The 16,609-nt window shown below is 44.6% G+C and overlaps 2 protein-coding genes across 4 annotated transcripts in view; one reads left to right on the top strand and one right to left on the bottom strand.

The window, feature by feature from the left end:
- The window catches only part of Tom70 (translocase of outer membrane 70), a 48,517-nt gene extending 46,805 nt beyond the window's left edge, over window positions 1-1,712 (top strand). For both annotated transcript variants that reach the window (XM_037423536.2, XM_037423535.2), the window contains exon 11: window positions 1,123-1,712. In XM_037423536.2, the coding sequence (XP_037279433.2) occupies window positions 1,123-1,282 (160 nt within the window). In that variant the 3' untranslated portion in view covers window positions 1,283-1,712. The remainder of the gene's footprint in view (window positions 1-1,122) is intronic.
- An 8,793-nt stretch (window positions 1,713-10,505) lies between these two features.
- The window catches only part of LOC119172430 (extended synaptotagmin-like protein 2), an 86,453-nt gene continuing 80,349 nt past the window's right edge, over window positions 10,506-16,609 (bottom strand). For both annotated transcript variants that reach the window (XM_075893798.1, XM_037423534.2), the window contains one exon: window positions 10,506-10,949. In XM_075893798.1, coding sequence (XP_075749913.1) covers window positions 10,925-10,949 — 25 coding nt within the window. In that variant the 3' untranslated portion in view covers window positions 10,506-10,924. The remainder of the gene's footprint in view (window positions 10,950-16,609) is intronic.

Genomic DNA, 16,609 nt, shown 5'->3' with positions numbered 1-16,609 from the left:
ATTTATTACAAGACTATTTGGATTTACTTGGTTATTATCAATATTTTGTTATATCTGGGTTCGTTATATCGAGGTTTGAGTGTCATTAGAAGTCAGTAAAGTGTACAATACGCCACTCACATGTTATACCTGCACACTGTTACAGAGTGCCAGTGTGGTAATTTTAATGCTCCCTTTGTCACTTCACAGCCTGCTACTTTACAAATGGACGGAGTGAAAATTTTTCAGGACACGTACTTCTGCCACTGCCTCACAAGAAACGGCACCTCTGTGGCACGACAAGAAGAACAAAACTGAAGCCACAGTCATGATTCTCAAACCAAATCAAGCTTTTTCGACTGATTTTCAACTGATTTCGCTCCTTTGTTCTTATTCAAGCCGGATAAGTAACATAGTTTGATGATCGACAAAATAAGCACTTGCAGCGCTCAGTGCAGCAGATGAAACAGCAGCCCTGACAACATAACAGAAGCTGGCCAGTGACATCACTGGCTTTTGTGGTCACATGATAGGGTAGTATTCGTCGATAAGTGGGCAGACTGCGCCATAGGGCTCCGAGGGTTCTTTGTAATTCGAAACTGCCTCAGGTCGCAAGACATAATTAAACATTTGTCTTCGCTGGGGCAAGTGAGTTTTGTTGCTGCTATTAGAGTCAGTAGCCACTGATTGAGAGCAAAAAACAGAGGTGCACGAATTTTCTGCCACCACTCCTCTAAGCACAACAGTCTGCTCAAGCACTTCCAGTGCTCGAGCTCATGCTCAATATATCTTTATTCCTTCTATCAATGCTTGACTGTTCAGTGTTTGTGGATTTGCACTCCTTTCATTCCTTTGCACACTAGCAGTGCGAATAACTAATCACTGGAGGACATCCAGTCATAGAAGACCTCATTGGCTGGGCTTGTCCTCAAGAGCTACACCAAGTAAGACGAGCATATGAAAGAACTCAAGTTTAGTAAGCCACTTTATGTGTGTGCTGCCTGAAACTCTCTCCTAATTAATGGCCCATTCCCATTCAGATATTTCCAGATCTCCTGGCTCATTTCCTGGCATAGTCTTGTTTGGGTGTCGATCTGTGAATTGTTGTCGTTTCTGCATAGCCGCGTTTTTGTGCAACCGCAGGGGCTTCCTGAAGGAGGGCCTGGAGCTCTTCGAGAAGGCCATCTCACTCGCCCAGACCGAAGCCGAGCTGGCCCACTTGCTGTCCTTGAGAGACGCCGCCGCCGCACAGGGCAAGGTGGCCAGCCGTCTGGGCATGGCCGTCACCCCTGGATTCAGCTAGAACTGTCGAGCCCACCGTGTCACGGACGGCTCCTTGTTTTCTTTTTTTTTATTTGCGCAAGAACCAGATTGCAGATCATCCACCATCACGCCCTCTATCTCGTTTTGCTGCTGCCAAGCATGGTACGAAACGTCGGGCACATGCGTGTTCTTCGCTTTTTCGCGTTGCAGAATAGTCGGATCATGGCAGTTCAAGTTGTAAGGGTGGAGGTAGCGCATCGTCTGGCTCCTGTCGCAATGCGTTGTTCTGTGCAGTGGAAACCCAAGCGCTGCGGGTTTGCGGCTGGCACGTTTATCTTAAAAAAATGGTGGCATGTGTTCCATGTATTCGTCTGGTGCCTGCATATGACTTATCTAGCTAGGGACCAGCGATTGTTTTCAGGGAGCTTAGGCCTAGGATACGCTTTGTCGGTGCCAGTTAGGATATTAAAGTGAAAAAAAAATAATAAAATATAGAACAAGCTTGCAGCCCTCTGTAAGAAACGTGGACAAGGCATATTTGCAGTTGAAGTGACACATGATTGCTAGGAGCCACCTACAAAGTGTTCTAGAGGAAATGCCAACCAGGTTGTTCTTCGAATTTTGGATTTCACAACAGGGAATAGATGGCATCATGTGAGGGAAGGCACGGTCAGTTGGAAGACACAGAAAAGCGGCTAGAAAGAAAAAAAAGAACAGAACAAGATGGCTTGTCTGCATTGTCTGTGCCTTCTTCTTTTCTTATTTCATTTGTCTTCTGCACACCTAAGAACAGTCATTGGTGTTTGTTGAGTGTAACTTTTCCTCTTCACTGGCATATGCCGTATTGCCAGAGTTGCTTGTTCTCCTATATCGTTTCAGTGCCGGGTGTGTAACTGTACAAGACTAGTGCACACTATGAAAGCAGTTGAGTATAATCGCTGTTTCAGTCTGAACTTGCAAGACGGCAGTGTTGTTGCCCTCGCGAACAAGTCGAGTTGTTGCTGCAAACTTTAGAAACACAAAAATTTTTTTCAACTTTCGGAGTGCCTGTTCCTCCTTTGGTCTGTTGCTCCCTCTTGCAACATTCTCTCACTTTATATAGTAGCAAGCAAATTTGTTCTTTTTTTTTCTCTCGAGGAAACCCTGTGTATCACCTTCTAGTCTGTGCAGTGAAATAAACCAATTGTTTTTGGCTATAGAATGGCTTCATTCCTTCATTCGTTGAAAGTGCCCATCATTCATGCTCAAGAAGACATCGTAGGGGTGCGCAAATCTTTAAAATACATGCGAATAGACGTGAGTATACCATTAAACTAGGTGAGGCTGATAGTAATGCTGAAGATGAGTAGATGTCACCATAGGTTGCAAAAAGAAGTGGGACTCGCTCAAGAAATAAAAATTAGGGGACCCTAATGCTTCGCCTTTAGGGCACCTGTACTTTAAACACTTAGTGCATGAAACCTTTTTGAAATTGCTATGCACCCGCTACGTGGCCTTAAGGGAATAGGCACAGTAGCCTGTGTGCCTTTTGTAGTGGGGTGCCGGCTTTTAACCGCGGAGCCATTATAATAATCGCATACTCCGACGCCCATTGGCAATGGACGCTTGTACCACGTGTTATTACTGCAATATTTCATGTTGCATTGTGAAGCATGTATAGAGGACGCATGTGTTAGTGAAGCATGAAAGCTACTTTCACTGCATTCCAAGCAGAGGAAGTTCTTCAGTAAAGTGACTTGTTGGGCGAGTTGGTTCATTCTTACGGTAGCTTTTTTAACGTGAAATAAAGACGAGAGATGGACAAGGGCTTGTCCATCTCTCGTCTTCATTTCGTGCCAAACGCTACCGTAAGTTCTTTTCACTGTTTTAACAAGCAGAGGCATGGCCTAAGGTAGAACATCCGCTTGCCATGCAAACGACTTGTGTTCTATCCCCACTTGAACCCAAACAGCACTGGTTCGATGCACACTCTGCTCCAGGATTTTTTATCATTTATTTATTTTATTTGCATCATTCTCGATTTGTTGGTCACGCATAAGATGATTTTTCACTCACAACCGACACTAACGGCGATGCTGGAATTTTCGCAAAATGAGCTCTTTAATGCTATTGCATTAATATCTTGTGCTTTGGACTTTCTCCAACTGACGCTCACCAAAACTTCTGTTGAGTCGGACTTACACTTGCCAGAAAAACGTTTACCACTAGCTTGCTACCACTAGCTTGCTACAATTTCCTTCAACCATACTCACTTGGACTGAAACTTTCCAAAAAATCTCCTGGACTCACTTGGACTCGCAGCTCGATCTGAGTGTGAGTCAGTACGAGCGAGTCAACTCGCGAGTGAGTTCGCCTCCTTATGGGCACAGCGATAGCTGAGGGAGCAACCTTTCAAAAGCCCATTGTGAGCTCTCTCCTAGTGACCATCACAAGTATAAGTAACGTAGTTTCCTGGTGGACAAATTTGTTCATAGCATGGCTGCTGGCCCCTTTTTTATCTAGCAGTCATGGTTCATAGTATCTGAGATGAAAGCTGCGAAAAACCACGTGAAGACAGTGAAGACCAATCTCACAGGACAAGCACTGACCGATTATACTACAAGTATAGAAGAAAAATTCCAAGCGCACATTTCTTTCTGTGAAGCACAACATTAATGAGAACTAATGGACAAGAAAGGCACTATGATGTAAGTGTGAAGAGGATAAAGTACACAAAAAGATAGCTTGCCACTGGTAGGGAAGGAACTTATGGCTTTCAAATAACACGTTCGAAGAGCATGGGATATGGTATTCAAAGGTTACGGGTTTGGTCCCTCCCAGTTATCTTTCAGTTCATTATACTCTGTTCAGATTTACATCATAATTGCTACAATTAACATCCCCTGTTCTTTTCTTGGCCTTCTGTTTGTTAGTTTTCATTAAAACTACAATATACCCACTACACTATATACCGTGGCCTATTTGCAAATTGGAGAAGTTCCTACTGCATCTTAATTCATCATTTTACAACATACGCACTGCATAGCACTTTTTGGCAACACACACAGCTACATAGCACTCTTTGTTTACGCTGTGACTGATGATGCATTATGGCCGAATTTTTCGCAATGGGTGGAAAACTTCAAGCCACACACTCATTAAGCAAGTCGCATGGTGTGATGCCAAGTGCGATTTCATGCTGTCCGGCCGTGCAATATTACATTTGTCAACATGACATTCCTGAGTTGACATGTCTGTATAGGCTATTTCTACTGGGCAGTTTCAAGCACCGGTGTTGTTTTGTGCTAGAGTACTTGACTGCCATGCAGAGTGCCTGCATTTCAATCCCACATCGACTTTTTCTCACACGTCGTAGCTTTGACAGACACATGTGGCAGCTGTGGACTACTATGTCGCTTATTTGTTTTGAGCTCATAACAGCTTAGGCTGTAAAAAATTCATAATGAATTGTCATTTGGTAATGGCAGTTATGATCTACTTTTTTGTCATCAACAGCTAACCATGAAGTTATGTCGTGGTGAACTACAATTGACAAATATCCTTATCAGTAGTGAATTTATCCAATATTCACTGCAAATTAAATTAACTTTGCCAGTAAGGTGCTTTTTTTGGGAGGTCAATATCGTGCAGCACAGTAAGGTCAATACTAAGTGACAATGCTGAAAAGCAGATCGTGACCTTTGCCAAGCAGTATCTGCGCACAATGTCGTAGGAAGTTAATTACCATTTTTACAGTGCCTGTACAACCCAAAGGTGTTTGGTTGTCAACATCTTTTTGCCACATCACCTTGAATGCACTATCCCAAGGCTACAAATGTTTCATATGTATGCACCACTACGCATTGCAAATGTTCCTACATTTAAAGAAAAAATGACAAACAGCATAATGCTCAAAACTTTGTTTAAATTGCTATTATAGAAGTACTGCCTAGCATCAGCATATGCCAGGTTTGAACGTTAAATTTTGCAGCAATTCATTCATTACTAGAATGTAGCTTAAACAGGGCATATGAGCATTGAGTAAGAAGGACCTACCAGAAGTTACAAACAAATTGTAACAAAATTGCATAAAATACACACGAAAAAATACATCGTTTAAAGCTGAATGTACGATTTTATTACCCAGGCTTAAAAAGTCTCAATATGAATAGCTTGGAGTCTAAAACAAATGACTAAAATCATGTGGGAAACAATAAAGCTATTTTGAGATCGTCATAGATCCTCAATTACAACGTACACCTGGTACACCTGGTTTAAATACTGCGGTATGTGGTGGTATGCGTATTCTTCAGAGCAGAAAAGAAGAAGATGGGCGCTTTCGAAATTGCCTTTATTTGAAAACACTTGGAGACCCGATTCGCACTCGAAACCAATCGCACAAGCTCGCCATGCAAAACGCTGGCAAACAACAGCAAGTCAACCGGTTTACAATCCACTTGGGTTACAACGAACCTCAGTCTTTTGATTGTGCAATAGCATTTTTAAAAAATGTGCGCTATATTTCTATCAAACAGCACAAGAACATGCTACTTGTGCAATGACACGCACGAAAACTAGGAAAGCTTCGAGATGGGAGCTTCAATGCGCAGTTTTTGTTGAAGCTCCTAATATGGCACGAATATCGAAGGCCGACACTTCCTCGGCCCATAGGAGGAGAAGCAAATGACATCATTTGCAACATTTCAAGCTCGGAGCTTAGTCAAACAATTGATTATACTTCTGGAACATCGAAAATGTCCCCAACATGAACTAGATTTCACATCTTGAAACACTTCTTGCACTCCCATTATTATTTCCACTTGAACGGTTGATGAAAAACATCTCAGCGAAACGTATGTTATGACCCATGATGGTCATGACAGCCCTTGCTCGTGATTATACCTCATTAGCACTGATTTTCTTAGCTTGCTCCTAAAGCATGACTGGGGTCATTTTTGCATTACACCCCCATTAGAATAGGCCTGTAAAGACTAGCGATATAAACCATGGTCTCGCAGCAGAAACATGCAGTCACTTCTATATACGACAGGCAGAAAAACGTTTACCACTAGCTTGCTACAAATGCTTCGGGGAAAGTAGGCTCTTGTAGTTCAAATGGGGCAACATGCTTGTTGTCATAACGAACTAATTTCCTAAAATGCGCAAGCTTTCAAACAATTCGCTAGAATCTTCAGAGCTAAGAACAAGTCAAACCAGTTTAAGCTCTTGTGCATCAACAACTCTCTGTACAACACTAGACTCCAAGTAAGCAGAGGTTAAGAGGTTGCAATGATAACTGCTCGAGGGAGTACAGTGACGCATACTAGGCAACTGTTCTTGTTTACGATCGTTCTTTTCCACAATTCAGGCATACACACGTGCTTGTGGAGCTTCAATTCTTCTATTAGCGATGCAATTTAGGCACACTAAGTTTTCAGGTTTCGATAAACTGACCAAATGCGCTGATTAAAGCTGAACCGCCGAGTACATATAATCCTTGTTGCTTTTGGCAAAGCAGTGACCAATCCTTATGATAGCATAGAATTTACAATTGGGTATTGCAGTTTTATTTACTCTAAACTTCTGCACAATAAATCGTTTCTCCCTTTACATAGAGCTCTGTACTTTTGTATCCAGAATAGAAGTGACCTTCCCAGTGAAACAATTGCAACAGCAATGCAGGGAGAGGCAGTATGGCAGGCACAACATCGTATAGAAAGGCAGCGACTACAACACTGCAAAGAACAGTGTAGGGACAAGAAAGAGCACAGCCACAGTCAGCAGGCAGGAGGTATTAGGCAAGTATGGTTTCGAGGTCTTCTATTGAACATCTTAAACATTCTACTCCTACACTGCAAGAGACGCCACGTAATGCGCATTCAGAATGTCACACTATTTTATGCTGCCTCTGCGAGACCAAGGCAGTTCATGTTTTTCACTTAAGCTTGAAGTACCAAGAGCAAACACAGCGAGAGAAATTATTAATGTATGTGTGGTACTTAGACAAACCATTTTGCAGTCCTACTCTTGCCTTGGCAGAATGTGTTCGCATTACCGCACCGCAATTTTCTCGCTGCTGCTCATTACCCTCTTGTGAACATACTGAAGGCTTGTGGTACTCCAGCACATTTTAATGATGCCAATGTTGCCTTGACGGCCTATGCAACTCTAGCCAGCAAATTCACTCTTTCATACTAGTTCACCTTTGTCTGCTTTTCACGCTGTAACACCCTTAGAGCAAACCAGGTCTTATAAGCAGTACGATCATATCGTAGCTATAAGAAGTGCTTACGTGCGTCATCCGCAGAGATGACAGATGTCTCTTTTAGGCGTCATGCACGAAAAAATGCAGGGACACTGGGAAGAGTGTATACGAAAACCAGTATCCTGCATAGCCACCCTAGATGGGTCTTAGCAGCCGTATTTGCTCTGAAATTTTTCTGCTGCACCGAAATAAGCTCCAACACTGCAGTGAACAAGAAAAGGGCATAGAGCATGCATGGCTTATTCCTCTTCTTCAAATCATCTGGTGCTGCCGGCACTTATTTCGGCACGTACGAAACGTGGCTAAACTGCTTCATTTGTTCCTGCTTTGTCTTACACAAAATGGGCAGAGCAAACATGCCATCTGTTGAGGCCGCCATGCACTATCATGTAGCTGTATTTTCTGCATACAACTAGCCAACTCCTCCACAACTTCCTATCCACGTCCACCTCTCTCAGGTGCGGTCACCCATAAGACATGCACGAAGGAGCAAACATAACACCAGCAACAGGTGACAGCTTTCACTGCAATAGCAATGCCATGCAAGGTACAGTAGCATCAACACTACTTTGGAGACACTGGGTTTCACTGGTCAGGGATAAGGACATAAAAGTCGCTTTCCCCTAAACGATACCGTAAATTCATCTAATTCCTTGCACTAGAGACCCGTGATATAACCCGAGTGCATTCACACATTACGAATGGTAAATGAGCACACAGAGAAACGAGGAAGGGTCAATGACCCTTCAATGGGGCCGAGTGGGGGCACCGATTGGATACCTTGGGGTTCTGTGTATTCTGTAGAATGCACAGACTGCCGTCAAAAATGGGCCATTTTGAACAGCATTGAACAGTTCAATGAAATTCAAAAAGCCGAATAGCTAACACACAAGGTTTGCTAAATCCTCAACTAATTGACAAACAAACAAAAAAGAAGAGATAATATAAACACTGCACAACCTTTTCAAATCACTCAACCATCTACAAAGTGGATCAGGAGGGCGGGGTGTCAACTCAGTACTGCCCATTAAAAAAAGAAAAATGTAGACGAAATAAAAAAAGGCAGTGTTTTTTTTTTCTCGCATACACACACAACACAAGAAACACACACAGGTCGCTTCAACAATTAAAAAGTGCTCATTCTCCGCATTCTTGTGCTTATTCCGATCTCGCTTCGGATCACTGGGTTATTAAAAAAAGGATAAAAAGCGTAGCACAAGCAGCAGTTGTTGAACAACGAAAGTTAACAAATGACTAGAAAAAAATGCAAGCACATAGTACCAACAGAAGAGAAAAAGTGCTCCTCAATTTAAAATCAAGATAAAAGAACAGTTCTGTCATAAGCAATAGTTCTGGGACCATGGCACCGGTGAAAAATAAAAACATCGTTTAGCACAGATTCACAGCATAAGATCATTTCAATACATTACACTGGTCAAACATACTTTGGCTAGGCCACTTAGTTTTCAACCAATGCAGTCTTTCGAGTGAAAAAATTCTTTGTGGCACTGAATGGTCGCCAAACATTTGCTTATGCTTATACATAAAAACCCACATTTTTTTTTTTTTTTTTTTTTTTCAATTGTGTGGATACTAACATGGAGGCTCACCACATTCAGTTCATGCGAGGGTTCAGGGGAGAGAAAAAACAGGAACATTACAAATAATCAACGTAAAAACCAAAAAGCTTTCAAGAAATGTAGCCACATAAAGTAATATTGATTACAATATAATGTGCGCACATTACAGAATATTTTCTCAGAAGTAAGCACACCTACTGAACCTACATAGCATCCTTAAATTTTTTGGACTGGAGTAATTATTAGGAAAAACAATGCATTCATTAAAAATTATAGCATACTGCTACACTGAAATAAAATGGTTCTTGGTTTCAGAACAAGTTTTTGAAACATAGAATTGTAGTAAAAGTTTACTACATAATAGTGGATACAAAAAAAAATGAGACCGAGCTGCAGCATGTGTGCTTAGATATTAGTAAACAAAGCAATTTGCATACTGCACTTAGTGCACTATAACTTGGCTATAAAGCAAGGGCATGGCAGCTAAAACCAAAAAGGTCGAAACTACCAGTTTGTTTGCTTTTGTGAACAAGGGCTGTATGCAGGAAGTTCGACATTCTTCCTAATCTCAACACCTTTTACTGCATCCTTTTCATTCCAATTCGATTCGCCCGCCCTTGGGAGGAAAATTATCATTAGAGAAATCCACTCAATGACACCAGGGCTTTGTCAAGACAATGCCCATCACGCTGCAATATTCACAGCCTTGTGATAAAATCATTGAGCATCTTAGAAAGTGAAAATGGTACACTCCCTATGAAGTAACTCACAGAAATCGCACACAGGGAAATCGTACAGTTTAAGTTGACTCAAAGTTATTCCGGCAAACGGCTCTCGACACTCTGTAATCAAACCACCGCAGCAAAAGGTAAGACAGCGTCACAACAAACCGCTGCATTTCAATGCAGACATCGACACAGAGTTTTCTACGAAAGCTGCAAAGAACAAGTTGTATTGAGTCTTACTATAAAGGAACAACATAAACATAATCAACAGTGTGATAAACAATTGTGACAATAAGTACAACAGAGAATCGAAAACACTGCGGTTGCCTAAACGTAAGCCCGACCTTAACAAAAACTATCAAAACACTTAAAAGGGCTTTCTTTCAGATATATCTTCCGGCACTAAGTAGCCGTGCAACTACACAAAATATTGAGAATATGCTGGATAGAGCATTACAATCAACATAAATTCACAGTAATGGCACAATCGCTGGACGTCACTTTTTCACTGCACACAATTAGTAAAGTTCATAATGCACTATGTGCGCTTTCCAGAAGATCTCATAAAAAAGAAAGAAGCATATATGTGCCCCTTAAGTTTTCCTTCATGCGATTAATATATCAGTATATCCGTAAGATGTAAAATTTTCAAAAAGGCTCAGTCTTGTACCTCAATGAAAGACATTCAAAAATCCATCAGCCAGGAAAAGTGAGCATTAGAAGCCAGGTGTTATTTACAAGCGTCATTATGAAATTTCTACATAGTAATTACTTCTGCATTCTTAAGTGATAATTGATTCAGTGCTCACAAAAACTTATTACTATCCTGAAAGCCACGCTGCAAGCTCTGAAAGCGCACGACTCTACGTAGTAGGCTTAGGTGACATGCAATTGTAAATATAATCTATCGCTGCAGCATCGGCATAAGTTCTTTTCCTGCTCACAGATGCCATTGCTAAGTGCAAGAAAGACACTGGAAAAAAAACAGAAATAACAACAACGACACAATTTTCTTGTGTGACGGACAGTTTTCTTGTGTGATGGACTTTCAGTCAGTCAAATATTCCTGCACAACACTGAAAAGACCAAGAAACAAAAACAAATGGTGCCACAACTGGTGTGACGACAACAGCCTAGGTATCCGGCTCCAGCTCGTACCTACAAGAAAGCCAAAAGATGCGCAACATTAATATTTTTGGTATGTTAAATTTTTTTACTACACACAGTTATTTTTTTTTAATCACGTCTAAGAGATGAAAATTACTTGCATGATAAGTTGGGCCTCCAGAAAAACTATAATACTGGTTTCACACGGGCGATCTTGAACACGATCGGGGCCAATCCGTATTCGGCTCGATTCGGATCGGGTGCTTCTACCTGGCAATTTTTAATCATGATCAGGCCCGGTCGCAATCTGTGTATTGAGATATGGCTCTCACACTGTGGTTTCACACACGTCTGCACCAAACTCGATCGAGATGAGTTTGGACCATAGAGCAGTGGCAATTGCTGACCGTAATGAAGAAATATGGATTCAGATATACCCTGACTGCGTTCAAAAGTGCCCATGTGACATCAGTATTACATAAATTACCTATGCATGCAAGTGATGAAATGTCACTGGAACCAGCATTTCATGAAGTGGACTAAGGCAGCATGTTTGAGTACGCTTAGCTCACTCTCTGCAAAACCCAAAAAAGGAGAAAAAGGAATTTCAACATACCCAACGCATGCATTGGGAATCGATATTATGCAAAGCATGCAGGTGGAAGATGCCTGTGTACTAATTTTTTTATTGAGCGAAATGTTACAAAGTGGCACTAAAGATACGTACAAATGAATGCAGAGGACTTCGTTAAAGAGCAACATACGATTTATATAACCAGTTGTTTACACCTGCATAACGGTGCCAACACCAACATGGATATTAGCAACACCAGAAGCCATAAGCCGATATGAAGTGCTGGTGCTCGCGAGGCTGGTAGCTCTGGACACTGCTACTTAAATCAACTTCAGCAGTTGGTGCCTACCTACAATTGATGATAACCTGGCGTGACTGCTGCATCACAGGAGTACATATTGTCGCAGTACAACGCGAACAAATGACGCGAACGCTTTGAGGCAGCGAAAGAAGTGTGTTCTCAACAGCTGAGTCGCAAGATATTCTTTTTCGTTCTCGCGTCAAGCCAGAGGCCCACTACCTGGTGTCCGCTAAATCCCCCCATCATCGTTTTTGTCCACATGTAGACACGGGTCATTTGCCTCCCTCTCAAAGAGCATCAACCCGAGGCGAAGTCAAAAATGCAGTTTTTGTTAAAAGATAAGTCTCGTGCAATCACTCGCTGACGTAAGGCTTCATGCGCACTACGTGAACGAGTTCAGGACGGTGCTGGCGACGCTTAGTGCTACACGAATTGTCGGGAACGACTTCGTAAGTGACGTCACTCAGTTGTCGCAGCACTCGGTATGGCCCAAAGTATCTTCTTAAGAGCTTTTCTGATAGTCCTTGTTTCCGTACGGGTGTCCAAATCCATACTTTGTCACCAGTTTGATAGACAACTGCTCTGCGGTGAGCATTGTAGCGGCCTGCATCGTACTCTTGCTGCTGGCGGATCCGTAAACGTGCCAGTTGTCTAGCTTCTTCCGCGCGTTCCGTAAACGTGTTGGCGTCTGGGTCGATGTCATCACTTTCGTGCGGTAGCATCGCATCTAACATAGTTCGTACTTCTCGTACATGAACGAGGCTGAACGGGGTCATGCGGATCGTTTCTTGCTTGACCGTGTTGTACGCAAACGTTATGTATGGCAAGATTTCATCCCAATTTTCGTGTTCAATGTCTACGTACATCAAAAGCATGTCTTCAATGGTTTTGTTCAGACGCTCCATCAGCCCGTTTGTTTGTGGGTGGTAGGCAGTGGTCTTATGATGCGTTGTTCCACGCAGCATCAGGACGTGATCCAAAAGAGCTGCCGTAAATGCCGTTCTTCTGTCTGTGATCACGACGGTTGGTGCACCATGCCTCAGTACAATATTTTCGATGAAAAATCTTGCCACCTCCGCTGCTGTACCTCTCTGGATAGCCTTTGTCTCGGCATAACGGGTCAGATAATCCGTCGCGACGATAACCCAGCGGTTCCCTGCAGTAGAAATAAGAAGTGTACCCAAAATGTCCATGCCTACCTGGTAGAATGGAGCTGTTGGGACCTGCACGGGTTGCAGGAGGCCAGCTGGTTTAGTCGGTGGTGACTTGCGTCGCTAGCAGTCGAGCAGGTACGAACGTGGTGCTTCACGGTTGTGGTTAGTCTCGGCCAGTAATGCCTTTGCTGTACTCTGGCCAACGTTCTCATGTAACCCGAATGGCCAGAGGTCACCTCGTTGTGGCATGCTTTGAGTACTTGGGTATGAGGGGCTGCTGGTATGACGAGCAGATAGGCGGATCCTGTCGACGAAAAGTTTCTTTTGTAAAGTACTCCGCCCCGCAAACAAAACGATGACAACATTCTTGCGAAAACTCTTGGCACCTTCTGAGATCTGCCCTCCGAGTAGTTAATTAAGCCAAGCAACTCAGTGTCATCACGTTGTTGCTGCGCAATGGCGGTCGTGTCGAGGACACCGAGAAATGCCGTTTCCTCCTCCTCAGGTAGGATTGCCGACTCAATGGGTGAACGGGACAGACAGTCAGCGTCCATATGTCGCTTGCTTGACTTGTGCACGACCGTCATGTCAAACTCTTGCAGTTTTAAGCTCTAACGCGCTAATCGGCTGGTGGGATCTTTTAGATTAGTTAACCAGCAAATGGAGTGATGGTCACTAATAACTTTGAAGTGCCGGCCATACAAGTACGGGTGAAATTTCATTACTGCCCATACTACGGCGAGGCATTCTTTCTCTGTTGTTGAATAGTTAGCCTCTGCGCGTGTAGCGTTCGGCTTGCATAGGCGATCACTCTTTCTGTGTCCTCTTGCCGTTGCACAAGCACAGCCCCAAGACCTACACTGCTAGCGTCTGTGTGAAGCATCGTTGGGGCTTCTTCGTCGAAGTGGGCAAGCACAGGGGGCGTTTGAAAACGTTGACGCAGGTCATTAAAGGCAGCCTCCTGTTCTTCTTTCCACTCAAAGGCAACATCGTCTCTTGTGAGACGAGTTAGTGGCGACGCAATGCGGGCGAAGTCTGCGATAAACCGGCGATAATAGGCACAAAGGCCTAGGAAACGTCTGACAGCCTTCTTATTGGAGGGTACTGGGAACTGTGCGACGGCGGCAATTTTTCCAGGATCGGGCCGGACGCCTGCGTTGCTGACGACGTGACCCAGAAACTGAAGTTCGCGAAAACAGAAATAGCACTTTTCTGGTTTCAATGTTAGGCCCGCGAACCGTATGGCACGTAAAACAACTTCCAGCTTTTGAGATGCTCGTCAAAAGTGGTCGAAAACACTATAACGTCGTCGAGATAGACTAGGCACGTCTTCCACTTCAATCCCGAAAGTACCGTGCCCATAAGCCTTTGAAAAGTCACGGGCGCGGAGCACAAACCGAAAGGCAAGACTTTAAATTCGTATAAACCATCTCGCGACACAAAAGCGCTTTTCTGTCGGTCTCTTGGGTCTACCTTGATCTGCCAGTATCCACTCCTCAAGTCCATGGAAGAAAAGTAGCGGGCGTGCCGAAGTCTGTCAGGGGAGTCATCAATACGTGGGAGCGGGTACACATCTTTCTTGGTCACCCCATTCAGCTTCCTGTAGTCCACGCAAAAACGCAGGGTGCCGTCCTTTTTCTTTGCTAGCACTACAGGGGATGCCTAGGGGCTCTGTGATGGTTGAATGACGTCATCTGCAAGCATTTTCGCGACTTGTTGTTGTATGGCTTCGCGTTCCTTTGAAGCTACACAATAAGGGTTCTGGTGGATAGGTCTCACCGTGTCCTCGGTGATTATTCGGTGCTTTGTCAAAGGTGTTCGACCAACTCGTGATGTCGTTGAAAAGCAGTCGCAGAATTCGGCTAGCAGCTGAAGAAGTCTCTGTCGCTCGTCCTTTGACAGAGTGGTGCCAACATCGAGAACGGGTTCTGGTTCTTGATTAGGCGCTTCGTCCAATACCGACAAAAATAAACTGCCTCGCATTTCTACAATATTGTCGTACGAAGTGATAGCTGTGCCCTTCGGAAGGTGTCGGCGCTCAGCACTAAAGTTCGTCAGAAGTAAATTCGTGCGTCCACCAGTGAGACGGACGATACCTCGTGCGACCGAAATTCCATGACTAAATAGCAGAGAGCCAATTTGGTCAGCAATGCCTTCGCCATCAAATGCTTCGTGGCCTTCCACCGAAACAAGAGTGCATGACCGGGGCGGGACGACCACATCATCATCAATTATACGTAAAGTGTTGCGTATTGCGTCTGAACCGTCAACTAAACCAGGGCTGTTGCGGAATGTAATTGAACGGTCCGGGATGTTGATGAAGGCACCATATTCCCTTAAGAAGTCCATCTCTATGATCAAGTCCTTGCAACACGAGGTGAGGATGACGAACGTCGCCACGAAAGAGGAGCCACCGATGTCGAGTCTTGCTGTACACCTTCCGACAGGCATCAACAGCTGGCCGCCTGCTGTCCTCAGGTGAGGTCCCGTCCACGTAGTCTTCACTTTTTTTAAGCCGTACGGCAAGGTTTTCACTTATGATAGAAAAGTCGGCGCCGGTGTCAACTAAGGCTGTTACTTGCTGTCCGTCTACCAAAACGGTAAGATCTGTGGTCACAGTTTCGTCGGTGTTACAACTTCTCGGCTTTACGCCGTCCTGTGGTACAAGTAACAGCGGCTTTTTTTCGTCGCCTTGACGGCCTGCAACTTCACCCCCGGAGGTCGCCGCCTTCAGTTTCCCCGGCATGTACTTGGTGACCTCCTTCCACTGACGTCGGCTGTAGTTCGGTGGCGCGACGAAGGCGAATATGCCGGAGACAGAGAGCGTGGTCGACGTCCCAAACCTGGCTGGTAGTCAGGCACACTGTCGTCATTATTGGCACGGCGGTTGTCAAAATGGGACTGAGACAAGGGGGGTCCTTGAGAATGAGCGTCCCGGCGTGGTGCGTAGCCGGCGTGGTGCGTAGCCGTCGTTGGCACATCGATCGTCAGACCATTGTCGAAGAGGTCGAAACATATCTACGGGGTGCCAGCAATAGCGGGAAACGTGGCCCACACCTCCGCAGGTAAAACAAAGCGGACGCCTATCTATAGTGCGCCAGGCGTCTGTTTTACGAAGCTGTGGACGCCGCAACGGCTCGTAATGTGGCAAATGCCGTGTCTCGTTGGGAGACAGCTCTTGGTACGGCGGCATTTCGTAAGGCGGTGCGATGGCAGGGCGCCGCGGTGTCTGTTCTTGTGGTGGCGAGCAAGGAACGGCTGCCGATGGCTGGCGGTACGACGGCGCAACGGGCGGCAGGCGGCGAAGCGCGGCTGCGTAGCTCATAGGTCGCTGATCGTCAGTAGGATCAGCTGTTAAAAACGCTTGGCGTATTTCTTCGCGGACGACTTCAGCGACAGACGCCGTGGGTGGTTCCGTGACCAGATTCCGCAGCTTCAGCAGCTCTTCGCGAACAATCTCTCTTATTAAATCGCGCAATGAGCTTTGATTGTCAGACGTCGTAGCGGCGACTTGCATGTGGGCACTGCTGGACAAGCGATCGTATTGTCGGCATCGTAGGTGAAGCGCCCGTTCGATAGCCGTAGCTTCTTTGATGAAGTCTGTCACGGTGCTTGGCGGTTTCCGCTAAAGTCCGGCGAACAATTACTCTTTAACGCTGTGCATGAGGTAGCGCAACTTTTT

The sequence above is a fragment of the Rhipicephalus microplus genome, chromosome 4 (assembly GCF_043290135.1).
Source record: "Rhipicephalus microplus isolate Deutch F79 chromosome 4, USDA_Rmic, whole genome shotgun sequence".
NCBI classification, from domain to species: Eukaryota; Metazoa; Arthropoda; class Arachnida; order Ixodida; family Ixodidae; genus Rhipicephalus; species Rhipicephalus microplus.
The sequence above is the reverse complement of the archived record's forward strand: the minus strand, read 5'-3'. Positions and strand labels throughout refer to the sequence as shown.